Below are 27,996 nucleotides of genomic sequence, written 5' to 3'. Positions count from 1 at the left end.
GGAACTGGAATGGGAGGAGGGAAGAGGTCTGCAATCAGGATGTAATGTGAATAAATAAATTGATGAAAAGCAAACAAAAGAATATTTTCCATAAAGACTGGCAAAGATGGAAATGTTTATAATTAACAGTCATTAGTAAATGAATTCTTGAATGTTTTAAATAAGATATTAGGAAATAGATTCTTTGCTACTAAAATAACAAGTCTGATGCACACTACTTTCTTTTTTTTTTTTTTTGGAGCTGGGGACTGAACCCAGGGCCTTACGCTTCCTAGGCAAGCGCTCTACCACTGAGCTAAATCCCCAACCCCTCACACTACTTTCAATATGCAATATTTATGTCTTACTTTGGGAATTCTATATAATATCATGCAAATTATGGTTTTTAAAATAAAAATTTATTAATTCTGTGAAAAAAGTATCACACATACACAGCATTTAATGAATATGAACAATTTTATAAAAAATATAAACATTTTCTATTAAATATTTAGTCATAAAGTAATATAGATTAATAATAGTTAGTTCACATTTGAGAACCTCACCAAACACATCCTGATCAGGGTAGTGAAAGAGATGGTTCTATATAACTTTAGGGTAATTATTAAAATATATTTATTTAAAAGTGAAAATTAATGGATAGAAATGCCTCAAAAGACTTTGATGAAACTTAAAATGGGACAGATTATACATGTGATACACCTTGGTCTTCACTGCCCAGTGTACAAGACTAAATTTAAGCTTCTACTAGTATAAGATTATCATTGGGAACTAAAATTTCTGTGTTGATTCAAAAATATAGATGCCAGGTAGATCAATTTTATCTCAGGCTAGAATATGTAGTTAAAGATAGATGCATACACATCAAATAGCTTTTCTTCTACAAAATCAAAATAAGAGGTAAAAACTACAGCAAAAATTTGAGTACAAAGTTCAAAATCATTTATTACAAACACAGAATATTTAAAATACAGTATGTCTAGATTAGTACCACTTACAATTTATTTCGCGTCTAGATTATCAAATATATGTCAAGAATCCTTTACTGAGCCTACTAGATTTTAATGAAAAATTTAATTTACTGAAGGCAGTTCATACTCATACATGCTCACACACATACTCACACATGCTCTCAGACACTCACACATATACAAACTCACATATACTCACTTACATAGACACACATGCACATATATACACATGACTTCTGCGAAACAATTAGCCAAGCATGTTTCCCAGATTTTATCTATATTATAATATTTAAAGGGCCAAAAATTAGATATGAGCAAATATTTTAAACTTATAAAGTTTTTTAAAATATCTTATAATGGCATTCATAGTGGACTGCTTATCATAGAATCTTTACAAGATTAGGATATAATAGATCCTGCATAAGTTATTTCATGTAGTATCAGAGCTCAAGTACAAGCTAGGCTAAACTGTTTCCTCCTTATGAGTAAGTTAAGAGGTTGACAGAGAAATTACATGGTCAAGCCACGCTCACTTAATAAAAGGACTGGAAAACCAGGGCTCTTTAAGCAAAATTAATCCAGCATTTGCCACTATCCTTAGCTGCCTAACATTAACTTATGCAAAACTATATAAATTATATAGTTTTGTGTTTTCCTCCAGCCCAAATTCTCTTTTATGCTGAAAACAGGAACTGAATAGTGAATCAGTTCTAGAGCCCAGATTATAATCTGCAACTATCACATCCTATATTTCCATTATCAAAGGTCATTTTCAGTTCAAAGATTCTAACTCACTGCCAACCATTCTTCCTCATGTACCTTTGTGGATATAAATGGAAACTCACACTCATCTTCTAAGAAATAATCTCCATTGCAATGACATCTATCTTAAGGACAGGACAATGTGAGAAATAATCTGAGGTAGACAGCAGTAGGAACTGTATAGTACATATCACGTGAAAATGAGGCAAGAAACACTCCAGAATGGTAATGTTCATGCTATTTTACTTTCCAAATTTTAGCACATATAACCTGTAACACTTGAAAATAAATACTGTCAAGTGTAAAGTACTGAAAATATAGGGCTTAGAAGCACTTCTTTGTGAATAATATATACTCAAAATAATTTGCAGGATTAGAGAACGTGACTAATAACTAGAATTCTTGGGACTAGATTGTATTTTCACAGACAATATTTGTTATTTGTGTGACTAAATCAACAAAATAGTAAAACATTTATGAACATTACCTTATAAGAAAGTTATTCTCAATCCTGAATGTTTGAACAAGAATTAGACACAATGTGTCTCACCTAAGTGAAAACTTCTGGTTTCTTTGGAAAGTCAGTTATATCAAAAGATATTTTTCCTGAAGCAGACAAAAGTGAAAGGATGCTTTGCTAAAGCAGACACATGAAGGAATGTTTTACTGAAGCAGACACAGGTAAAAAGATGCTTTGCTAAAGCAAGCACACGAAAGGAATCGTGATGAAGGATTCTTCAATAATGACACGCACGTATAATGACACACCTTACATTGCATAACTGAGCTCTGTTTGTCAGGACCTCATAGAGAGAAAGGCACCAAAAAAACTTCTGGTGGTGCTCTGGTAGCTTCTTGCTGCTTCTGCAGACTCTGGCTGATTGGCAGAGTGACATCAGCTGATACAAACTCACATGGAGTTTTGCTAAGACAGACTCAAGTGCTGAGGCATGTGGTGAGGCAAGATCCGTGGAGAACACATAGAGAAAATATAAATAGGACTCAACAGATAGTGACAGGGGCTTGCATAGCTAGCTCTGCAATGCTTCTTGGTCTCGTGTCTTCAGAGAGGGGCACAGCTAAGAACTTCTGGTACCCCTGGTGGTCCTGGTCACTCCTGCTGACCTGTGCAGATTTGGCAGAAGCCTGGCTGTTTCTACTAAGTCATGCCACCACTGCTGCTGATTGTGGATTGCTATCCGGACACTACTGAACTGGACTGTTGGTATATTCGTTAAGTGTTTGCAAGTAGAACAAGCTGCCACAGCTGAATTCTATGAACCGAACTGCTGAGCTGCAAACTGGATATGCTCCAAAGAACAATTTCTAAACAGGTCCACATTCCACCATATCCTAATAACCTTTCTTTTCCACTGTCTCTGGTGGGTGGTGGGCTTAAAAGGGAGGTTAAAGCATTTAAGAACCTATTAAGAAAATAGGGTTTGAAAAAAAGTTAAGTTTACACTCACCAATTTTTCAGCACACTTTTCAAGTTTAGGACTATAACATGAATGTATTGCCCAACATTTCCTGTGATAAAAATTAAACAGGCTGGGTGCAGTGGCACAGCCTTTAACTCCAGCGCTCTGAAGATAGAAGCAGTGGGTGGATCTCTGTGAATTTCAGGCCAAGCTGGTTTACATGGTTAAGTTTCTGGTCAGTCCGAGCTACAAAGTAAGATTGGGGGAGGGGGGGTTGTCATAATTAATATATGACTAAAGTCATAATTAATTATATGCAAAGTGGGACATTTGAGAGGTGACTGGAACATAAAGGCTCTGTCCTAGTTAATAGTTTCATTCATTTCTACATTAACACCAGATTAACAGGATAATGACAGAGGGAGGACTTTGTCATAAAAAAGCACTCTTAGGCCAGATCTGCACTGGAATAAAGAGAAAGGTACCCTCAGGGCAAGACCCCACCTAGCTAAACTTCAATCTGTAGAAGAGAGCATAAGGCTTCAGGAAAGCATTGCATTCAAAAGATGCTGCTAATGTGATTCAAGAGAGTGAGGGTCCACCCCAAGCTGGCAGATGAACTTGGCAGTGTCATCCACATGGCAAAGATATACAAGTCAATGAGTTGTGAAACCTTCCACCATAATTTCAAAGAGCCACTGGGGCTAATAACCAATGCCTCACAGGGAAATCCCTGCCTAGAAGCCATCAGATGCCACTGGATGAAGCTGGGGTAATGAAGCCTGAGATGCAATGGAGACTCCCAAGATGTGACATAGCCAGAGATATGAGGCATCTATTAAAGAAAGCTACACACAGGGAGTGGGTCCAAGCCAGGCGAGAGAAGCATGTCACAGGCAGCAAACAAAGAAGGAAAGGCAGAGCTGCTGACACCTTTTGGAACCAGACATGACAACAGGATTTGGAAGTTTGTCCCCCCACCCAAGATCTTAGGGAGATGCATATCACGAAACCTATACAAAATGGAGCATAACAGAAGAGTTACATGGTTGAAAATGTGTCTTTGAAGGAGGTACTGGGAACCAACCCACTTTTGTTCCTTGGATGATACGAAATAGTCACTTCTTTTGCAATGTGCTCCTGCCACGGTATGCTGCCTTATCATATGCCTGAAATTAACAGGGTGAACTAATAATGAGCTAAAGCCTCCAAAATTACAAGCCAAATGAGCCTGGTTTTCTTTTTAGGTCAATTACCTCGGGTTTGATACAGTGCTGCAAAGTTGACTAACATGACTTCTACTCTCCATGGTAACCAGTCTTAGATAGTTTGGTACAGCAACAGAAAGCAAAATGTCAAATAGAGATCACAGTGTTACATTTTTCTTTCCCTTTTTATTTTAATTTTTCCTTGTTTGTTGGAGACAGGACCTCACTGTGCTGTCCTGGCTGGCCCTGAATTCACTACATAGAGCAGATTGCCCTGAAACTCAAAAAAGAAAAAAAAGCAACAGAAAAGAAAAGAAAATCAGCCTGCCTCTGTTTCCTAAGGGATGTGCCTAGGGGTATATGCCACTACATCGATCTTGTTACTCTTCTTTTTCATATTCATCATAGCTACCAAGTAAAAAACTAGATTTATGACATTCGTGAATAGGCACTCAACAAATAACTTTTTCATTATAATAGTTTTTTAGTTCACCACATTTCTGATTACAGTGCCAAACACATATTTCTTTACAGTTCTCTAGTAATTGTGCATAAAATAATGGTCTAAGTGATATAAATACGTGAAATTTTAAAAAAACATACCCTAAGTTAAAATCTTTTTTTTTTTAATTAACTTGAGAATTTCTTATATACATTTCGAGTGTTATTCCCTTTCCCGGGGAAACATCCCCCTCCCCCATCCCCTTCTTTATGGGTGTTCCCCTCACCATCCTCCCCCCCTTGCCGCCCTCCCCACAACAATCTAGTTCACTGGGGGTTCAGTCTTAGCAGGACGCAGGGCTTCCCCTCCCACTGGTGCTCTTACTAGGATATTCATTGCTACCTATGAGGTCAGAGTCAGGGTCAGTCCATGTACAGTCTTTAGGTAGTGGCTTTGTTCCTGGAAGCTCTGGTTGCTTGACATTGCTGTACATATGGGGTCATGAGCCCCTTCAAGGCTTCCAGTTCTTTCACTGATTCCTTCAGCGGGGGTCCTATTCTCAATTCAGTGGTTTGCTGCTGGCATTCGCCTCTGTGTTTGCTGTATTCTGGCTGTGTCTCTCGGGAGAGATCTACGTCCGGCACCTGTCGGCCTGCACTTCTTTGCTTCATCCATCTTGTCTAATTGGGTGGCTGTATATACATGGCCACATGTGGGGCAGGCTCAGAATGGGTGTTCATTCTGACTCTGTTTTAATCTATGCCTCTCTAAACCCTGCCAAGGGTATTCTTGTTCCCCTTTTAAAGAAGGAGTGAAGCATTCACATTTTGACCATGCGTCTTGAGTTTCATTGGTTCTAGGCATCTAGGGTAATTCAAGCATTTGGGCTAATAGCCACTTATCAATGAGTGCATACCATGTGTGTTTTTCTGTGATTGGGTTACCTCACTCAGGATGATATTTTCCAGTTCCGACCATTTGCCTACGAATTTCATAAAGTCATTGTTTTTGATAGCTGAGTAATATTCCATTGTGTAGATGTACCACATTTTCTGTATCCATTCCTCTGTTGAAGGGCATCTGGGTTCTTTCCAGCTTCTGGCTATTATAAATAAGGCTGCGATGAACATAGTGGAGCACGTGTCTTTTTTATATGTTGGGGCATCTTTTGGGTATATGCCCAAGAGAGGTATAACTGGGTCCTCAGGCAGTTCAATGTCCAATTTTCTGAGGAACCTCCAGACTGATTTCCAGAATGGTTGTACCAGTCTGCAATCCCACCAACAATGGAGGAGTGTTCCTCTTTCTCCGCATCCTCGCCAGCATCTGCTGTCACCTGAGTTTTTGATCTTAGCCATTCTCACTGGTGTGAGGTGAAATCTCAGGGTTGTTTTGATTTGCATTTCCCTTATGACTAAAGATGTTGAACATTTCTTTAGGTGTTTCTCAGCCATTCGGCATTCCTCAGCTGTGAATTCTTTGTTTAGCTCTGAACCCCATTTTTTCTTTTTTTTCTTTTTCTTTTTTCTTTTTTTCAGAGCTGGGGACCGAACCCAGGGCCTTGCGCTTGCTAGGGAAGCGCTCTACCACTGAGCTAAATCCCCAACCCCTGAACCCCATTTTTAATAGGGTTATTTGTCTCTCTGCGGTCTAACTTCTTGAGTTCTTTGTATATTTTGGATATAAGGCCTCTGTCTGTTGTAGGATTGGTAAAGATCTTTTCTCAATCTGTTGGTTGCCGTTTTGTCCTAACCACAGTGTCCTTTGCCTTACAGAAGCTTTGCAGTTTTATGAGATCCCATTTGTCGATTCTTGATCTTAGAGCATAAGCCATTGGTGTTTTGTTCAGGAAATTTTTTCCAGTACCCATGTGTTCCAGATGCTTCCCTAGTTTTTCTTCTATTAGTTGAGTGTATCCGGTTTGATGTGGAGGTCCTTGATCCACTTGGACTTAAGCTTTGTACAGGGTGATAAGCATGGATCGATCTGCATTCTTCTACATGTTGACCTCCAGTTGAACCAGCACCATTTGCTGAAAATGCTATCTTTTTTCCATTGGATGGTTTTGGCTCCTTTGTCAAAAATCAAGTGACCATAGGTGTGTGGGTTCATTTCTGGGTCTTCAATTCTGTTCCATTGGTCTATCTGTCTGTGTTTGTACCGATACCATGCAGTTTTATCACTATTGCTCTGTGATACTGCTTGAGTTCAGGGATAGTGATTCCCCCTGAAGTCCTTTTATTGTTGAGGTTAGTTTTAGCTATCCTGGGTTTTTTGTTATTCCAGATGAATTTGCGAATTGTTCTGTCTAACTCTTTGAAGAATTGGATTGGTATTTTCATGGGGATTGCATTGAATCTGTAGATCGCTTTTGGTAAAATGGCCATTTTTACTATATTAATCCTGCCAATCCATGAGCATGGGAGATCTTTCCATCTTCTGAGGTCTTCTTCAATTTATTTCTTAAGTGTCTTGAAGTTCTTATTGTACAGATCTTTTACTTGCTTGGTTAAAGTCACACCGAGGTACTTTATATTATTTGGGTCTATTATGAAGGGTGTCGTTTCCCTAATTTCTTTCTCCGCTTGTTTCTCTTTTGTGTAGAGGAAGGCTACTGATTTATTTGAGTTAATTTTATACCCAGCCACTTGGCTGAAGTTGTTTATCAGCTTTAGTAGTTCTCTGGTGGAACTTTTGGGATCACTTAAATATACAATCATATCATCTGCAAATAATGATATTTTGACTTCTTCTTTTCCGATCTGTATCCCCTTGACCTCCTTTTGTTGTCTGTTTGCTCTGGCTAGAAATTCAAGAACTATATTGAATAAGTAGGGGGAGAGTGGGCAGCCTTGTCTAGTCCCTGATTTTAGTAGGATGGCTTCAAGTTTCTCTCCATTTAGTTTAATGTTAGCAACTGGTTTGCTGTATATGGCTTTTACTATGTTTAGGTATGGGCCTTGAATTCCTATTCTTTCCAGGACTTTTATCATGAAGGGGTGTTGAATTTTGTCAAATGCTTTCTCAGCATCTAATGAAATGATCATGTGGTTTTGTTCTTTCAGTTTGTTTATATAATGGATCATGTTGATGGTTTTCCGTATATTAAACCATCCCTGCATGCCTGGGATGAAGCCTACTTGATCATGGTGGATGATTGTTTTGATGTGCTCTTGGATTCGGTTTGCCAGAATTTTATTGAGTATTTTTGCGTTGATATTCATAAAGGAAATTGGTCTGAAGTTCTCTTTCTTTGTTGGGTCTTTGTGTGGTTTAGGTATAAGAGTAATTGTGGCTTCATAGAAGGAATTCGGGAGTGATCCATCTGTTTCAATTTTGTGGAATAGTTTGGATAATATTGGTACGAGGTTTTCCAATAAGGTCTGATAGAATTCTCCACTAAACCCGTCTGGACCTGGGCTCTTTTTGGTTGGGAGACCTTTAATGACTGCTTCTATTTCCTTAGGAGTTATGGGGTTGTTTAACTGGTTTATCTGTTCCTGATTTAACTTCGGTACCTGGTATCTGTCTAGGAAATTGTCCATTTCCTGCAGATTTTCAAGTTTTGTTGAATATAGGTTTTTATAGTAAGATCTGATGATTTTTTGAATTTCCTCTGAATCTGTAGTTATGTCTCCCTTTTCATTTCTGATTTTGTTAATTTCGACACACTCTCTGTGTCCTCTCGTTAGTCTGGCTAAGGGTTTATCTATCTTGTTGATTTTCTCAAAGAACCAACTTTTGGTTCTGTTGATTCTTTCTATGGTCCTTTTTGTTTCTACTTGGTTGATTTCCGCTCTGAGTTTGATTATTTCCTGCCTTCTACTCCTCCTGGATGTATTTGCTTCTTTTTGTTCTAGAGCTTTTAGGTGTGCTGTCAAGCTGCTGACATATGCTCTTTCCTGTTTCTTTCTGCAGGCACTCAGCGCTATGAGTTTTCCTCTTAGCACAGCTTTCATTGTGTCCCATAAGTTTGGGTATGTTGTACCTTCATTTTCATTAAATTCTAAAAAGTCTTTAATTTCTTTCTTTATTTCTTCCTTGACCAGGTTATCATTGAGTAGAGCATTGTTCAATTTCCATGTATATGTGGGCATTCTTCCCTTATTGTTATTGAAGGCCAGTTTTAGGCCGTGGTGGTCTGTTAGCACGCATGGGATTATTTCTATCTTTCTGTACCTGTTGAGGCCCGTTTTTTTGACCAATTATATGGTCAATTTTGGAGAAAGTACCATGAGGAGCTGAGAAGAAGGTATATCCTTTTGCTTTAGGATAGAATGTTCTATAAATATCTGTTAAGTCCATTTGGCTCATGACTTCTCTTAGTCTGTCTACGTCTCTGTTTAATTTCTGTTTCCATGATCTGTCCGTTGATGAGAGTGGGGTGTTGAAATGTCCTACTATTATTGTGTGAGGTGCAATGTGTGCTTTGAGCTTTAGTAAGGTTTCTTTTACGTATGTAGGTGCCCTTGTATTTGGGGCATAGATATTTAGGATTGAGAGTTCATCTTGGTGGATTTTTCCTTTGATGAATATGAAGTGTCCTTCCTTATCTTTTTTGATGATTTTTAGTTGAAAATTGATTTTATTTGATATTAGCATGGCTACTCCAGCTTGCTTCTTCCGACCATTTGTTTGGAAAGTTGTTTTCCAGCCTTTCACTTTGAGGTAGTGTCTGTCTTTGTCTCTGAGGTGTGTTTCCTGTAGGCAGCAGAATGCAGGGTCCTCGTTGCGTATCCAGTTTGTTAATCTATGTCTTTTTATTGGGGAGTTGAGGCCATTGATGTTGAGAGATATTAAGGAATAGTGATTATTGCTTCCTGTTATATTCATATTTGGATATGAGGTTATGTTTGTGTGCTTTTCTTCTCTTTGTTTTGTTGCCAAGACGATTAGTTTCTTGCTTCTTCTAGGGTACAGCTTGCCTCCTTATGTTGGGCTTTACCATTTATTATCCTTTGTAGTGCTGGATTTGTAGGAAGATATTGTGTAAATTTGGTTTTGTCATGGAATATCTTGGTTTCTCAGTCTATGTTAATTGAGAGTTTTGCAGGATACAGTAACCTGGGCTGGCATTTGTGTTCTCTTAGGGTCTGTATGACATTTGTCCAGGATCTTCTGGCCTTCATAGTTTCTGGCGAAAAGTCTGGTGTGATTCTGATAGGTCTGCCTTTATATGTTACTTGACCTTTTTCCCTTTCTGCTTTTAATATTCTTTCTTTGTTTTGTGCGTTTGGTGTTTTGACTATTATGTGATGGGAGGTGTTTCTTTTCTGGTCCAATCTATTTGGAGTTCTGTAGGCTTCTTGTATGCTTATGGGTATCACTTTTTTTAGGTTAGGGAAGTTTTCTTCTATGATTTTGTTGAAGATATTTACTGGTCCTTTGAGCTGGGAGTCTTCACTCTCTTCTATACCTAGTATCCTTAGGTTTGATCTTCTCATTGAGTCCTGGATTTCCTTTATGTTTTGGACCAGTAGTTTTTTCCGCTTTACATTATCTTTGACAGTTGAGTCAATGATTTCTATGGAATCTTCTGCTCCTGAGATTCTCTCTTCCATGTCTTGTATTCTGTTGGTGAAGCTCGTATCTACAGCTCCTTGTCTCTTCTTTTGGTTTTCTATATTCAGGGTTGTTTCCATGTGTTCTTTCTTGATTGCTTCTATTTCCATTTTTAATTCCTTCAACTGTTTGATTGTGTTTTCCTGGAATTCTTTCAGGGATTTTTGTGACTCCTCTCTATGGGCTTCTACTTGTTTATTTATGATTTCCTGGAATTCTTTCAGGGATTTTTGCGATTCCTCTCTGTAGGCTTCTACTTGTTCTCTAAGGGAGTTCTTCACGTCTTTCTTGAAGTCCTCCAGCATCCTGATCAAATATGATTTTGAAACTAGATCTTGCTTTTCTGGTGTGTTTGGATATTCCGTGTTTGCTTTGGTGGGAGAATTGGGCTCTGATGACGCCATGTAGTCTTGGTTTCTATTGCTTGGGTTCCTGCGCTTGCCTCTCGTCATCAGATTGTCTCTAGTGTTACTTTGTTCTGCTATTTCTGACAGTGGCTAGACTGTCCTATAAGCCTGTGTGTCAGGAGTGCTGTAGACCTATTTTCCTGTTTTCTTTCAGCCAGTTATGGGGACAGAGTGTTCTGCTTTCAGGCGTGTAGTTTTTCCTATCTACAGGTCTTCAGCTGTTCCTGTGGGCCTGTGTCTTGAGTTCACCAGGCAGGTCTCTTGCAGCAGAAAAGATGGTCTTACCTGTGGTCCCGAGGCTCAAGTTTGCTAGTGGGGTGCTACCTACGAGCTCTCCACGGCGGCAGCAACCAGGAAGATCTGCGCCGCCCTTTCCGGGAGCCTCCGTGCACCAGGGTTCCAGATGGTGTTTGGTGTTTTCCTCTGGTGTCAGAGATGTGTGCAGAGTGCAGTCTCTTCTGGTTTCCCAGGCGTGTCTGCCTCTCTGTAGGTTTAGCTCTCCCTCCCACGGGATTTGGGTGCAGAGAACGCTAAGTTAAAATCTTAAATTACACAAAATTTTGTATAAAATTCATGACAGATCTAATTCAGTCACAGAAAATGGAGTACAGCATATTAAAAGTTCCATGACAGTTTGGATTAGTAATGTGCTATGTCACACACACACACACACACACACACACACACACACACACACACACACAGACACACACACGTGAATGATGTATAAAAGAGGAAAAATGGTAAAATGCACCAAGCGGGGGGTGGGGGGGAAGTACAGCAACTTGCAATGAAATTAAAAGTGGAAGATATGGGGCTAGAGAGGTGGCTCAACAGTTAAGAGCACTGACTGCTCTTCCAGAAGTCCTGAGTTCAATTCCCAGCAACCACATGGTGGCTCACAACCATCTGTAAGGGATCTGATGCCCTCTTCTGGTGTGCATGAAGATAGCTACGGTGTACTCATATAAATAAAATAAATAAATCTTAAAAAAAAAAGTGGAAGATATATTGCCAGTTAAAAGATGACTTCAAATGAAAATGTTAAAGTTGTAAAACACTATAAAGAGGCAAAACTTAGTGATAGAAAACTTTCTTACTATGCATAAGACTCAGCCTCAATAACCCAGAAACCTGAGAGACTAAAGAACAGAGACCAGAAAAGGTAGGGCAAAGGTAAAGAAGAGAGAAGTAAAGAACAAAGGAGGGAGGGACAGAAGGAATGAGGAAAAGAGGGTATTTGACAATATTTTCCAAAATCAAGCTAGTCAGAAATACATGAAAACTACCTTACCATTCCTTTACCAACATTATCTGAGAAAATTCTTGTGCTATGTTCTTGAAAGGCAGAGTTAAGACAATATTCATAGCCAATAAACATCTTAAACTTTAAAATTAATGAATGTGGATTAGTAGAAAAAAAAGATGAAGGTGAACAAAGAACTTAAATCCCTACACCCTCCTAAACTATAAACTACCACATCAACATATAGCCCATTATTCTCAGTCTTTCTTTCTTTTCCTTTATTCTTTTTGGCATTGCCATTCAAGAGTGGCTTGGTGGGCTTTAAACCTTCCCAATGATTTTTAATCAGCCTGACCAAAAGAATACCTCAAATATACATAGGCTAACTAAAACAATATTTACTATTGCAGAGAGGTTTCAGGACAAATAGACTAGAAGCATCACTCCAAATATGCTGCTACTTCTCACCACTATCCCCTCATGAAACTGTCATCTATAACATGACTTCTTAGAATATAAAAGTCAGTGTAAAGCATGAATTCACATCAGACAGCAAAAATATTTCTCAATTTTCCTGTACCAAAACATAAGACAGACAGACAGACGCACAGACAAGACCAAGAAGTAAAGACAAAGAAATAGAAACAGAAGGGAGAAGACAGCAGCAACATTGATTTAAGTAAAAAGAGCCATCTCCACATAGTTTGCAGAATGTAAATAATTAAATCTGGAAGTTCATTAGGCTTCAAGTATCCATGCCCCTACAATAATCATGTAGTCTGACCCAGAAATTCAGTTATAAATTTAGTATGTTCAGTTTCTTCTAGAAAAAAAAGTGAGTAGGTTGAATATACAATATACTTATGTGGGAATGTTTTATACAGTAATAGTTACAATATGCAAAGTCCTGCAACAACCTTAAATGCCCACCAGAACAAGAATGGTGAAACCATTCTACTACTACAACAGGAAACAATGCAAACCTTTACAAAATGAGCAGCCATACTTAATAAGATAGAAAAATGTTAGTGTAATAGTAAGTAAATATGGATTATAAAAATATTAATGTAAAAGAATCCTATTTTCAATGTAAAAGTTTACTAACATAATTTTAAAAATAACTAAAAATATACATAAAACTTGGAAATGAGTGTTTTTAACTGTGAGTTATGAGATTAAGAGAGATTTCAGGTAGAATTTTTTTTTAAAGATTTATTTATTTTATGTATGTGACTGTAGCTGTCTTCAGACGCACCAGAAGAGGGCATCAGATCCCATTACAGATGGTTGTGGGCCACCATTTGGTTGCTGGGAATTGAACTTAGGATCTCTGGAAGAGCAGTCAGCGCTCTTAACCACTGAGCCATCTCTCTAGACCAGGTAGAATATTTTATTTGAAATATTTAGAACCCAAAATTTTTTCAGATAACTTTTCTCAGCTTTTAGAGTATTTATTGTTTGAACATTCCTAATCCAAAAATAGGAACTTCAACCTGATCCAACATCTGTAACTTTCAATGTGGCATGTGAGCAATAAAATGTTTCAACTTTTTAACCTTTGGGTTTGGGATTTATGGATCAGGAATGCTCAACCAGTAACTATCAGGTTGTAAATTTTTCATTTCTCATTTCATTATAAGTATGGCTTTTACAGTCTGACTTTACATTGAGTGAAGACAGTATTAATACAAAAGAAGGTCTATATAATGTACTAACAGAACTATATAAATCCACGTAACAAATAAAAGTGAACATATAATCTCACCTTCAGCAGACATCTAAACTTCTGACTGAAATCTTAGCACTTCTTAGACACAGTGGACAACAACTGTAATCTAGCACTCAGGAGTCTCAAGTAAGAGGACTTGATGTTTGAGGCCAATCTGAACTGCTAAGTTCTAGGACAGGCTGAACTACATAGTGATACTTGGCTTTTTAAAAAAACAAACAAAGAAAGAAAAATCACTTTTCCAAAATTGTGATTTCTATTGCTTTCGTATTTCTAAGATACTGAGGGATATGTAGTCCATCTTAATAGAAGTACTGTTCCAATACAATCATTTGCTGATCTGCCTTGCAAGGCATGGATATTTAGTGTTATGCTAGAACTTCATTTTTGTTACTACCAAAAGTTTTTTAAGAACTAAGCCATCTTTATGACAAACACAATTGAGAAAGAAACATGGGAGATTACCAATTCTTAAATAATTTTTTAAAATGCAGTGTTCATCAGTAACGCCTCAGGAAACAAGAATGGAGCATGGACTAGTGCTCATCATTCAGGGACACTGAGCCCTCATCCGAAGGGATGACCATGAGACACAGAAAGAGAAAAAGGGAAATTTTTTAAATCATTTCAACTATCTAAACATTCAAAATTACCCAATAATGTAACACTGAACTAAATTATGACTTCATATCAAAGATGAAAATGGGATATATCTATTCACCTAAGTTTTAGATTGGTTATAGTAAGCTGAGCCAACCTAGAATAAATATTCAGGCCATTCAAGAATTCATAAAGTTAGAACATAGGTCAAAGAGTACTTACCACCAAGTCCCAGTTATTTTGCTCAAGCAGTGTAATAGCTTCATCAATGTTTTCAATACCAGTACATGCCTAAAAAAACATGTAAATGTGTATGTTAGTATTTTAGAGCAGGGATCAGACTTAAACGTAAGTGGTATAAGACATGATTTAAGCTGTGACATATATAAAGTCAAGACATTCAGTGCCTCATACTTCTGAGTGATTAATAGTTGAGTATTAAAATTCTTACTTGAAATTTTTAGCAAAACAGTAAGCCAGGCAGGGACAGAGAGATGACCCAGCGAATAAAGGCTGATGACCTGAGCTCAATTCCTGGGATCCACATTATGAAAGGAGGGAAACAACTCTTAAGTTGTCCTCTGTCTCCACATGTGCACCAACTGGAACACACACACACACACACACACACACACACACACACACACACACACACACACACAAATCATGAATGAATGAATGAATGTAGTTTTTGATCAGGAATGGTGATGTATGTCTTTAATATCAGCATCTGAGAGACAGAGGCAGGCATATCTTTGTTGAATAGAGAATTCCAAATCGAAAAAAAAAAAAAAAAAAAACTAGCAGAAACCCAAGAACTAGAACTCTGAGGCAGACACAGAAACACCTGCTGGAGGCTGGTTCCTTCTCATTTTTCCTTAATAGTCAGAATCAAGATAACAAAATAACTATCCAAACGCAATATAGAACATTCAAGTAACATAATTCTCAAATTAGGAATATGAAGCCATAAAGAACATTCAAAACCAATCTGTTATCATAAACATAAAACTCTTAAACAACTGGAACTAACTAGCATATTATTTATTATGAGCCAAGCTTTTATTATGCTCAAGCCTTTGATCCTCTCAATAATCCCAGATGTTAAACATACCCCTTTTAAAATTCTTACACATTAAAAAGTTAACAAATTAATATGAACCAGGTAACCTACACTTCATTCAATCCTCTTACCAATCTTTTGAAGTAGCTACTATGCTCATTTTAATAAAGAGAAACCAATGTTTCAAAGATACTGCCCTGGTTTCATTTCTGTTGGTATGAGAGAGTACTCTGACAAAAGCAACTTAGGGGGAAAGTTTACTTTAAAGCACAATTCTAAGTTACAATCCATCACTTTGGGAAAGTCACAGAAGATGCCTAAGCCTTGTCATAGTGTGCTTTCTACCACTAATAAAGACACCATGACCAAAGCAGCTCAGGAGGGGATGGGTTGTCTTACCTTACTGCTTAGAGTCCACCATGAAGAGAGGTGAGGAACTCAAGCACCATGAAGAGGGAAAGAACCTCAGGGCAGGAACTAAAGCAAGGGCCATTTAGGAATGCTTGCTGGTTTACTCCCTGAGGCTTACCCTGCTTTTCTTATACAAACCAGGACTGTCCAACAGAGAAGTAGATTGGGTCCTCCTCTATCAATTGTCAAGAAAATGCCTCACAGACTTGTCCATAGGAAACCTGATAGAGACATTTTCGCAGTTGAGGTTACTCTCCCTCCCCATTTGACTCTACTTGTGTCATCTAACAAAAAATGAAACAGCTGCTCACATCACATCCACAGTCAAGAACAGAGAGAATGATGTATTCGTGTTTAGTACTCAGCTAGTTTTCTTTACGTTATACAGTCTAGGCCCAAAACCATTAAGTATTTTCAGGCTAGGTCTTCCCACATCAATTAAGACAATCCCCCAAGACTAACCTAGGCAAAGCCTTCTCAGGTGATTCTAGATTGTATCTAGTTGACAATTAAAAATGACCACCAGAGGTTAAGCAATGTACTCAGGATCACAAGGCTAGGAAATTAAAGGAATTCCAAAGCAGAACACTTTCACCCCATAGCACTGCCTATCTTAGTCACTGATAAAAATATAAATCAATGGAGAAAATTTATCTATTACTGGTTACCTCAATTCATTAAAAATGAAATGAAATTTGATGACTATTATGTGATGGCAGAGAAGAATTTAAAGATGACTCATAAATTCAAAACCTATTCCTTATGTCAATAATTTAGAATATTAATGTGCCTGTACATGTGTGCACACACATCAATAACAAATATTCTGAGAAAAAATCAGAAACAAAAACCATGAACAACTTCCTCAAAATAAACAAAATACTCTGGAGTATTAACCAAAAACATAAAAGTTTTCTACAATAAAAACCATAAAATATTGAAGAAAGAAACAGAAGACAATAAAAGATGGGAAAGACATCATGAATTAGATTTTACTATTCTGAACATGGTTGTACTACCAAAAGAAATCTTCAGGTTTCTGTCCTTATCAAAATCCCAATGCTATTTTTCACAGAAACAAAACAAAACAAAACAAAAAAGCAAAAACCAAAACTATTTTAAAAACTGTATGGAAAAGCAATCCTAATGAAAAAGAATATTGGGATAATGTACCAAAGAGTGTAGGAAACACTATATCTGACTCCAACTTACACTACAGACCTATAGTTATAAAAACAGCATGATACCAGCACAAAACTAGATGCAGAAATCATTAGAATATACTAGAAGACTCAGATATAAACCCCACGCAGTTAGAATCACCTTACTTTTTTTTAACAAGGTCAAAAATATTCACTGAGGAAAAGACAGTCTCTACAAAAAGTGATGCTAAAAAAACTTGATATCCAGATGTAGAATGAAATGAGATCCTATCTCTCATATCAACCCCAATGTAGACCTTAATGTTAGATATGAGATCCTGAAACTGTTAGAAGGAAAATACATTACAATACATTAGGCACAACCAGGATTTTCTGGATAGAATTCTATTCATTCATAAAATAAGGCCAATTAGGACTTCATGAAATTAAAAAATGTCTTCATAGCAAAGCACACAGTTAAATGAGTGAAGATACAGACTGCTAAGAATATCTTTGCCAGGTGTTTATCTACTAGGTATATGTCTAAAGACTAATATCTAGAATATATAAGGAACTAAAAAATCTAAACAAGAAATCAAACACCAGAACAGTAAATAGCTTAATGAAATGAACTGATAGCTCTCAAAGGATGAAAACAAAATAGTCAATAAATACATAAAAAATTTCAATCTTACTAACCATCAGATAAATACATGTTAAAACACACTGAAATTCCAACCTCGATCAAAATGATACTCTTTAAGATAATAAATACCGGGCTGGAGAGATAGCTCAGCGGTTAAGAGCACCCGACTACTCTCCCAGAGGTCCTGAGTTCAATTCCCAGCAACCACATGGTGGCTCAACCATCTGTAAAGAGATTCGATGGCCTCTTCTGGTGTATCTGAAGACAGCTACAGTGTACTTATATATATAATAAATGAATAAATCTTTTAAAAAAAAAGAAAGAAAAGAAATACCAAATCAGCAAGAGTAAAGGCAAGAGGGAATTCCTGATTAATATACTTCTGGAAGAAATATAAACTATCAGGAAATTAGCACGGAGATTTCTTTTTTAAAAAAAAAAATCATATGACTGAGATACACCAGCCCTGACTATATATAAGAATTACAAATCAACACGTGACAGAAATACTTACTTACATCAATACTTACTTCAATATTTACTATATCCTATTTATTAACAGCTAAGAAATGGAACCAGCCTTGGTGTTCAGTAACAGAGTAATAGATAAACAGTTCAGTAGGTTTACACAATGGAAATTTTTTCAGTCATAAAGAACAAAGCTGTATCATTTGCAAGAAAGGGGATGTAACTGGAAATGACCATATAAAGAAAATAAAGTCAGTCTCAGACAAGTATGTTTTCTCTCCTACTTGGTTTCTAGATTGTCATAGAGACACGTAAGATCCTATGTGCATATAGAATATGAGTAAAGGTGAAATTTTCTAGGGAACAAACAGAACAGAGCAGTGAGAAAGGAAAGGAGAGAATGAGGGGTATAAGGGAAGGACATAGTCAACACACAATCTTTATATTTGAATGCCCTTCTGTAATTGTCTTGCTATATGATACACAATATAATACTTAAGACATCTTTCCTACACATAAAAAGTTAAATGAAATAGCTGAATAAAATACTAAATTAATAAACTCTGTCCAATCCATGTTGATTCTTTTTGGGATGGGGTGGTAAAAAGAGAAAAGATCATTCCAACCTGCCAAGGTTGTTTTCTCAGGAAAGCAGAGGAGAATTTCCAGGGTTTTAAGGGGAGCAGGTACTGGAAGGAAGGGTTCCCTGAAGAAGTCAATGGAGGACTTCAAAGAAGTCAGTTCTTTTTAAAATGATTTTTATGGTTATTTCTTGAGACAAGGTCTCTCTACTATATAGCTCTGACTATCCCGGAACTTGCAATGTAAACCAGGCTGGCCTCAAACTCAGAGAAAATAGCTGGCCTCTGCCTCCCAAGTGCTGGCTGTTATTCACCATGACCAGCCTTAAATGAATTTTCATCTAGAAAATTCCAAAGTATTGCCCCAGATTAGCACATTACTTGCTAATTGCCAGCAAGTCATCATCTGGGCCAAATGATCAAACCAAGTATCACAAGCAGTGAGAAAATGACAGACTAAAAGCTTCCTGCTATGATAAAAGACAAGAAAGCCTAAGATCAATATCAACCATGAAGCATATATATCAAAAATGTTCAACTATTCTAACCAAGGATCTAGATTTAAAGAACAAAAGAACAAGTCAAGTGACAGCATAAATAAGTAGAGAAATCTAGAATGTACATTTTACAAAACTATCCTGAAAGTTACTTCCATCCCAAGAAGTGTTAGTACCTCTCCTCACCGAGAGACCAGAGATATAGCCATACATGCAATATATAATTACAATTTTATACTGCCAATAAGAAAAATAAAATTTTATCACCCTGTACAAAGCTTAAGTCCAAGTGGATCAAGGACCTCCACATCAAACCAGACACACTCAAACTAATAAAAGAAAAACTAGGGCAGCATCTGGAACACATAGGCACTGGAAAAAATTTCCTGAACAAAACACCAATGGCTTATGCTCTAAGATCAAGAATCGACAAATGGGATCTCATAAAACTGCAAAGCTTCTGTAAGGCAAAGGACACTGTGGTTAGGACAAAACGGCAACCAACAGATTGGGAAAAGATCTTTACCAATCCTACAACAGATAGAGGCCTTATATCCAAAATATACAAAGAACTCAAGAAGTTAGACCGCAGAGAGACAAATAACCCTATTAAAAATGGGGTTCAGAGCTAAACAAACAATTCACAGCTGAGGAATGCCGAATGGCTGAGAAACACCTAAAGAAATGTTCAACATCTTTAGTCATAAGGGAAATGCAAATCAAAACAACCCTGAGATTTCACCTCACACCAGTGAGAATGGCTAAGATCAAAAACTCAGGTGACAGCAGATGCTGGCGAGGATGCGGAGAAAGAGGAACACTCCTCCATTGTTGGTGGGATTGCAGACTGGTACAACCATTCTGGAAATCAGTCTGGAGGTTCCTCAGAAAATTGGACATTGAACTGCCTGAGGACCCAGTTATACCTCTCTTGGGCATATACCCAAAAGATGCCCCAACATATAAAAAAGACACGTGCTCCACTATGTTCATCGCAGCCTTATTTATAATAGCCAGAAGCTGGAAAGAACCCAGATGCCCTTCAACAGAGGAATGGATACAGAAAATGTGGTACATCTACACAATGGAATATTACTCAGCTATCAAAAACAATGACTTTATGAAATTCGTAGGCAAATGGTCGGAACTGGAAAATATCATCCTGAGTGAGGTAACCCAATCACAGAAAAACACACATGGTATGCACTCATTGATAAGTGGCTATTAGCCCAAATGCTTGAATTACCCTAGATGCCTAGAACCAATGAAACTCAAGACGCATGGTCAATATGTGAATGCTTCACTCCTTCTTTAAAAGGGGAACAAGAATACCCCTGGCAGGGAATAGAGAGGCAAAGATTAAAACAGAGACAGAAGGAACACCCATTCTGAGCCTGCCCCACATGTGGCCCATACATATACAGCCACCCAATTAGACAAGATGGATGAAGCAAAGAAGTGCAGGCCGACAGGAGCCGGATGTAGATCTCTCCCGAGAGACATAGCCAGAATACAGCAAACACAGAGGCGAAAGCCAGCAGCAAACCACTGAATTGAGAATAGGACCCCCACTGAAGGAATCAGTGAAAGAACTGGAAGAGCTTGAAGGGGCTCATGACCCCATATGTACAACAATGCCAAGCAACCAGAGCTTCTAGGAACTAAGCCACTACCTAAAGACTATACATGGACTGACCCTGGACTCTGACCTCATAGGTAGCAATGAATATCCTAGTAAGATCACCAGTGAAAGGGGAAGCCTTGGTCCTTCTAAGACTGAACCCCCAGTGAACGTGATTGTTGGGGGGAGGGCGGCAATGGGAGGAGGATGGGGAGGGGAACACCCATAAAGAAGGGGAGGGGGAGGGGTTAGGGGGATGGTGGCCCAGAAACCAGGAAAGGGAATAACACTTGAAATGTAAATAAGGAATACTTAAGTTAATAAAAAAAATTAATAAAAAAAAAACACCAGCCAACATTATTCCAAATGGAGAAAAACGCAAAGTAAACTCTCTGAAATCAAGAAGAAAAAAGGGTTGTTCATTATCCTCTTCAGTATAGTGCTATAAGCACTAGATGGCACAGTAAGGTAATAAAGAAAGGAAGAAATTCAAGTTAAAAAAGAAAAAAGAAAAAGAAAAAGAAAATTTGCTAAAATTAGGGAAACTGCACTATTGTCAGGACTTCAGGAGACATTATAGATTATTATTTATTTATTATATTTTGAATATACTATATATATATACAGGAAGTTGGTATATGATAAAATATTTTTTAACAAGACCATGTGGTGATTTTTTATGTTGCCTCAACATTCATTTTAAATAGTTTAACATCTTTCAACCAAAACAGGACATAAAATTTACAGCACATTATGCTCAAATGGCCGACACTAGTGACCACAGGATAAAAGAGATGTGATACTGAATCCAATTCTTCAACTTTCCACACATACAGGTCCTCCCACTAAGGGTTTTCTTCCATTTACAATGAGCTTGAATATATGATTTGATCCTTTTCCTAGGGAAACCAAAATAGAGTGTAGTGGTATGGTAACTTTGACCATATGTCTTTGTCTTCAAAAGTGTCATGAGTTCTACTTCTACTTCTAAATGCCATCAATTATCCTAAGATATTTTTGAGGTGGGAGGGGTTCCTCTATGATTCTATGATAAGATATCAAAATAAATACACGTGAATCACACCTGAGCCCAGATATTGAGGAGACCAGCCCAACTACATATATAACTTCTAAACAAAGACACCCAAATAAAAAGAATCAACCAACCACTGGTAAGTGCCTTAATTAGATTGCTATGGTGTTCAGCCACTTAATTATGGAGCTGCCACACAGAAATAAAATTAATCTTTACCCGTGCCAGCATTTGTTACTCATCTTCTTAAGGTGTACCATTTTTACTGAGGTTGGAATTTCAGTTTGTTTTTAGCATGCATTTATCTGACGGGGAGAGGATGGCGGTAGAGAGTATTGGGAGAGATGACTGGAACTGGGGAGCATCACAGAGATGAGCTAGAAACATGTGCAATGAAAACTCCCAGGAATCTACAAAGGTGAATCTAGCTAAGACTCCTAGCAATGGGGAATATGGAGCCTAAACAAGTCATCTCCTGTAACCAGGCAAGACTTTACAGTGGAGGGACTAGGACATCGATCCAGCAACAAAATTTTCAACCTGCAATTTGTCCTGCCTACAAGGTGTGCTGGGTAAAGGTAGCAAAGAAATTGTGGGAGTGGCCAACCAAGAGACTCCTGCCATGAGAGGTGCCATGAGAGGAATCCCACCGCTGACACTGGCTGGAGGTTCAGGACTCTGAGGCTGGATAGCTCAGAGACCTAGAATAGAGCCAAACATGACTGGGGTGGTCCGGGTTGGGGGATTGGGGGCCACCAATGAAATGATGCCTAAAGATATTCTGTGATATTTATAGATTGTTGCAATCAGAGAAACTTTATCCAGCAACTGATTAAGAGACTCATTGTCAAATATTAGACAGTGTTTGGGAAATCCTACTGAAGAGAGGAAGAATTGTAGGAGCCAGAGGGGTCATGACACTACAAGAAAACCAACTTGAACTCATAGGGGTTAACAGAGACTGAATTGACAACCAGGGAGCCTGCCTAAGACTGACCTAGAGACCATATATGTTACAGCTGTGTAGCTTGGTCTTCTTATGGGACTCCTAACAGTGGGAACAGAGGATGTCCCTGATTCTTTTGCCTGCTTTTGAGACCCTGTTCCTCATTCTGGGTTGCCTTGCCCAGTTCAGCCTTGATACAAGGGGAGATGCCTAGTCTTGCTGAAACTTGATATGTCATATTTGGTTAATATTCACGGGAAGCTTGCCCTTTTCTGAAGAGAAATGGAGGAAGAGTGGATGGGGAAACAGAAAAAAGGGGAGAGGGCATGACTAGAAAAAGGAGGGGAATTGCAGTTGTAAAAGAAAGATATACAGTATCGTTCAATGACCATTTCTACTAAGTCTATTTATAAGTCTATTTATAGTTATATATAGATTGAGTACTGATTGAATTTCTTGTGATTATGTGTCAATACTTTTCTGTTCTTGTATGCTTGATAACCTAGGATTGCACCCAAATATTATGACTTTTTCATATTTTGGGAGCTAGATATCTCTCTAAATATTCTTGAGCCTTATTCTCTGATGTACCTGGAAATAACTGATTGCTATTAGAGCTTCCTTTAAAGATCTGTTCAGCAATATCCTTCAGTCTCCCTCTGAGTACTCTAGGATGCCTCACCTTATATATTTAAGATGGTCCACTCATTTTAAAAGACGCATGCAGCTGATACTGATAGGGACATGTAGTATCCCATACTTTGTATGGTTCACAGAGATATTATACTACATTAACACTTTCCAGTTGTCTCTCCAGATTTTATTCTTTCTTATGAAATAGTTCCAGTACCTGTCAAAGAATTTTAACTATCTGAGAAATGTATGGAAAAACAACTTTCATGTCAAACAATCCCATTTCTGGGGAAATTATAATGCATTTCATCATAATAAAGCCTCTAAAGGAATACTTTAGAAAAAAAATTCTTCCAACTTTTTCAACCCAAAAGGCTCTAAAGTAACTAAATGAATGAATGAAAACTAAAGACTGTCTTGCATGTAAAAAGAAATTGCATCTCACAATCTTGAGACACACGTTTCTTTTTCATGTTGACTACTTTGAGTTGTTTTTAAATAAATGCCATCTTTACATTAAGTGGATTAATGAGGTTTGCTTTTTTCTTTGTAATTCTCTGTGTTAAGTGGTTATGACGGATGGATGTGTGGCAGGTGAATAGAAGCTATTTTTATTTTATCACAGTAAAAAGAAGAGAGGTTTGGAATATGTTAACAGACAACCTAAAGTAAATTGTTCTGTCTTTGAATATTACCTATAATGAGAAAAATAATGTCTCCCTTTATGAGCACTATGCTGGCTAGCTTTATATCAATTTCTGACACAGCTAGAGTTATTTTGGAAGAAGAAGCCTCAACTGACAAAATGGCACCACCAGAATGATGACTGATGTGGGAGGACCCAGCTCACTAGGGACAGTACTACCCAGAGCTGTTGGTCCTGGGTTCTATAAGAAAGGAAGCTAAGCAAGCCACGGTGAGCAAGCCAGCAAGCAGCACTCCTCCATGGCCTCTGCGTTAGCTCCTGCCTCCGGGTTCTCTCCCTGTTTGAGTTTCTATAGTAATTTCCTTTGATGTTACTAAAGATGTGGAAGCATTTCCAAATACACCCTTTCTTCCCCAAGTTGCTTTTGGTCAGGGTGTTTCACCATAGCAATAGTAACCCAAACTAAGACTAGTACTTTTCTCATTTTCTCTTTTATATAATTTATCTGTTTTTATAAATATTATGTACTATTATGTACCTTAGCTAGGACTAACATTCTTTGCTTGATATATTCTATGTACATATATATGTACTGATGCTCTTGGATGCACAGTGGGATTATATTCCAGTATACCCACTGTAAATATTGTATCAAAATGTATCCACCATCTACAACATATTATAGCTTAGCAGTATAATGTGACCTATAGAGTATCCATTATACAAACTCAGCCACATAGCTGACTGGGAGTTTCAGCTTGCTGTCCAGCAACATGAAAAGGTATCTAGATATATACAAACAGCAGGAAAAAAGATTACAATTCAAAATTCAAACTAAAGTTTTATTGAATTTACCCAATAAAAAAGCTGAAAAGGAGGTTTAAACCACTGTAAGTTATCATATGTGGTATTGCAGCTTTTGAGGCTGGGAATGTAGTTCAGTAATGGAATGCTTGCCTACTCTGTGCAAGGCTCCAGATTTGATCTCTACAACCATAAGAGAAAAAGTTAGATAAAGATCGGATATTTCTATAACATAGCAAACTTTAAAACACTGAAAACAAGTAAGAAACAAAAAAATGACCATTAGTATTTAGAGCAATGGTTCTTAATCCTTTATTATAGTCCCGCCTGTTGTGGTGACCTCAACCATAAAATTATTTTCATTGCTATTTCATAGCTGTAATTTTGCTTCTGTTATGAATCATAATATAAATATCTATGATTTCTGATGGTCTTAATGAGAACCCTATAAAAAGGTCATGCCACTCTCCCAAAGGGGTTGCAACCCACAGGTTAAGATCCACTGAGTATTAAAGTATATTTATGTTTGTTTCCTTTTATTTTTGTTAACAGAATCTTTACAAAAATAAGCTAAACCCTATGTTCTTGTAATCTAATTACCTAGCTCCTACTAAAAGGAGAGATCCTGCTTGAGATGGTTATAATTTTATCTGTAACCTATAACCACAGGCTTTTCCACCTGAGCCTCAGTTCCAGAAAATTCAACTTAGAGGCTCTACTTTATTTATGAATAAATACCTAGGCCAAGCTAGGCTTGCTTCCCGACTAGCTCATAATTTATATTAACACGTTTATACTATTCTGTGTCTGCCACGCAGCTAATTACCTCTTCTCAATTTCGTACTTCTAAACCTGAGTAGGAAATTTCCCCAAGTTTGACTCTTTCCCAGTTTCACACATCCTCCCCTTACAACCACCACCTGCCTCTTGCTGGATGTCCTACCTTCTATTTCTATTATTACTCTGTTATTCTACTTTTTCCTATAAGCTTTTTATTAACAGGTGATGCTTCCACACAGTAACAAAAAATTATCCGATACTATAGTAATCTAAAATGTTCTCAAGGTGCTAAAATGTTGCAGCTTGGCACCAAGCCTGACAACCTGATCCCTGGACCCACATGGAGAAAAACAAGAACCCACTCCTGCAAGATTGTATGACCTTCACGAATGCAATTTGGCATGCATGCACACACACACACACACACACACATACACACACACACACACACACACACACACACACACACACGAGAAGTAGAAGGAGAAGGGGAAGGGAAGAAGAGGGAGAATAAATTTTTAAATTAAAAAAATCCAATGAAATTTAATGTTCTTGGGAAAAGTTGTCAGTTAACAGCTACATAGTTTTATGTGTTGCAAGATCTTTTAAAACATGTCTCTAAACATCCTTACAAATTGCAAACCATAACATTTCTACATAGTTTTTATTAATGAAATCCCAAAGTACTTAATTTTCATTCTTTTCATGAACAGGGCAACTATAATAGTACATTTGACTAATAATATATAAAAAAATACAGGATTTTTTTTTCTCTTTTTTCTTTTTTTCGGAGCTGGGGACCGAACCCAGGGCCTTGCGCTCACTAGGCAAGCGCTCTACTGCTGAGCTAAATCCCCAACCCCAAAATACAGGATTTTAATAATTATATATTTGTTATATAACTTTATAACCAAAAAAAGAAAGAGTTCTGGGGAGATGTCTTAATGGTTAAAAGCACTTCCTGGCCTTCCAGAGGACCCAACTTCAGTTCCAATACCCACATCAATTCAAACCACTTGTAACTCCTACTCCAGGAAATCAATGCACTTACACTCACTTGCATACACCCCCACACACAAACACACAAATGCTCATAATTAAAAAATAATAATTGAGGCTGGAAAGATTGCTCATTGGTTAAAAGCACTTGCTGATCTTCCACAGGACTAAGGTTCAATTTCCACCATCTACATGGTTGCTTCCAACTGCCTGTAACTCCAAGCCCAACAAGTCCTGCACCCTTTATGGCTTCCAAGAAACACATGGTGCACAGACATGCATACAGGTGACACTCATATACATAAATTAATGATGATGATGATGATCAAGATGATCCTCTGCTTTATAACACGCTTGAGACAAGCTTGAGCTATAACCCAACCCAGGGAAGAAAGGGGGGAAGGAGAGAAGAGGAGGGAGTGAGGGGAAAAAAAGAAGAGAATCTTAAAATTAGAATTTGTCTATTATTTTCCAAAATAGTCACTAGAGATGGAAACTAGAAGTTTTCCATCTTGAAGTGGAAAACTTAAGGGTTCTTTGGAAAAGTCGGTTGTGTTGGATGGTGTTTTGCTAAAGCAGACACATGAAGGAACAAGTTTTGCTGAAGCAGACTCAAGTGAAAGGTTGTTTTGCTAAAGCAAGCATGTGAAAGGATGAATGATGAAGGATTCTTCGATAACAACACACATGTATTAGTTCACCTTACATGTGTTGTTAAGCTCCATTTGTCGTGACTTCATAGAGAGAAACATACTAAAAATTTCCAAGAGATTCTGTGGCTACTTGCCACTTCCAAAGACTTTAAGTGGCCAAGTGATGTCAGCTGATAGACTCACCTGCTGAGTAAGGTAAGACATGGTCGTGAGATAAGACCAGTAGAGGACATGTGATGTTTGGAGAGAGTATAAATAGGACCCAACAGACGGTGACAAGGGTTTGGTCTGCTGGTACAGCCAGCTCTGCAAAACTTCTTGATCTCGAGTGATCTTCACCACATCATTGAGAGGCACAGCAAAGAACTTCTGGTGTCTCCTGGTCCAAATCCCTCCTGCTGACTGGTGCCCCTGCTAGATCCTGCCACCACTACTGCTATTTCTCTGGTATGCTAACGCCAGAAGAAGGCATCATAAATAAAGTTACAAATATTATGCTCAACTGCTGGGGTGTATCTGTGAAGTGTTTGTGAATGGATCAAACTGCCCCTGCTGACCTTTGAACTGAACTGCTGTTTTCCTGACAACACAGATGGGATTTGCTCTGAAGAACCATTTCTAAAGAGGTCCACTTTCCTCCGTATCATAATAAGCTTTCTTTTCCACTACCTCTGACGGGTGGTAGGCTAGAAGAGAGGTTAAAGCATTTAAGAAACATTATTAAA

At 37.8% G+C, this 27,996-nt stretch overlaps 1 protein-coding gene across 9 annotated transcripts in view; it reads right to left on the bottom strand.

Moving 5' to 3' along the window:
- Faf1 (Fas associated factor 1) overlaps positions 1-27,996 on the bottom strand; it is a 372,980-nt gene that overhangs the window by 306,933 nt on the left and 38,051 nt on the right. For 6 of the 9 annotated variants that reach the window (XM_087660189.1, XM_087660188.1, NM_130406.2 and 3 more), the window contains 1 exon segment: positions 14,571-14,639. Coding sequence is in view for 4 of the 9 variants with exons in the window: in NM_130406.2 (NP_569090.2) it covers positions 14,571-14,639 (69 nt within the window). In the remaining 5 variants the exon portion in view is untranslated. 9 annotated transcript variants of the gene reach the window in all.

This window comes from Rattus norvegicus, chromosome 5 (genome assembly GCF_021556685.1).
Source record: "Rattus norvegicus strain SHRSP/BbbUtx chromosome 5, alternate assembly SHRSP_T2T, whole genome shotgun sequence".
Lineage (NCBI taxonomy): Eukaryota > Metazoa > Chordata > Mammalia > Rodentia > Muridae > Rattus > Rattus norvegicus.
This window is presented reverse-complemented; position numbering and strand designations above follow the sequence as displayed.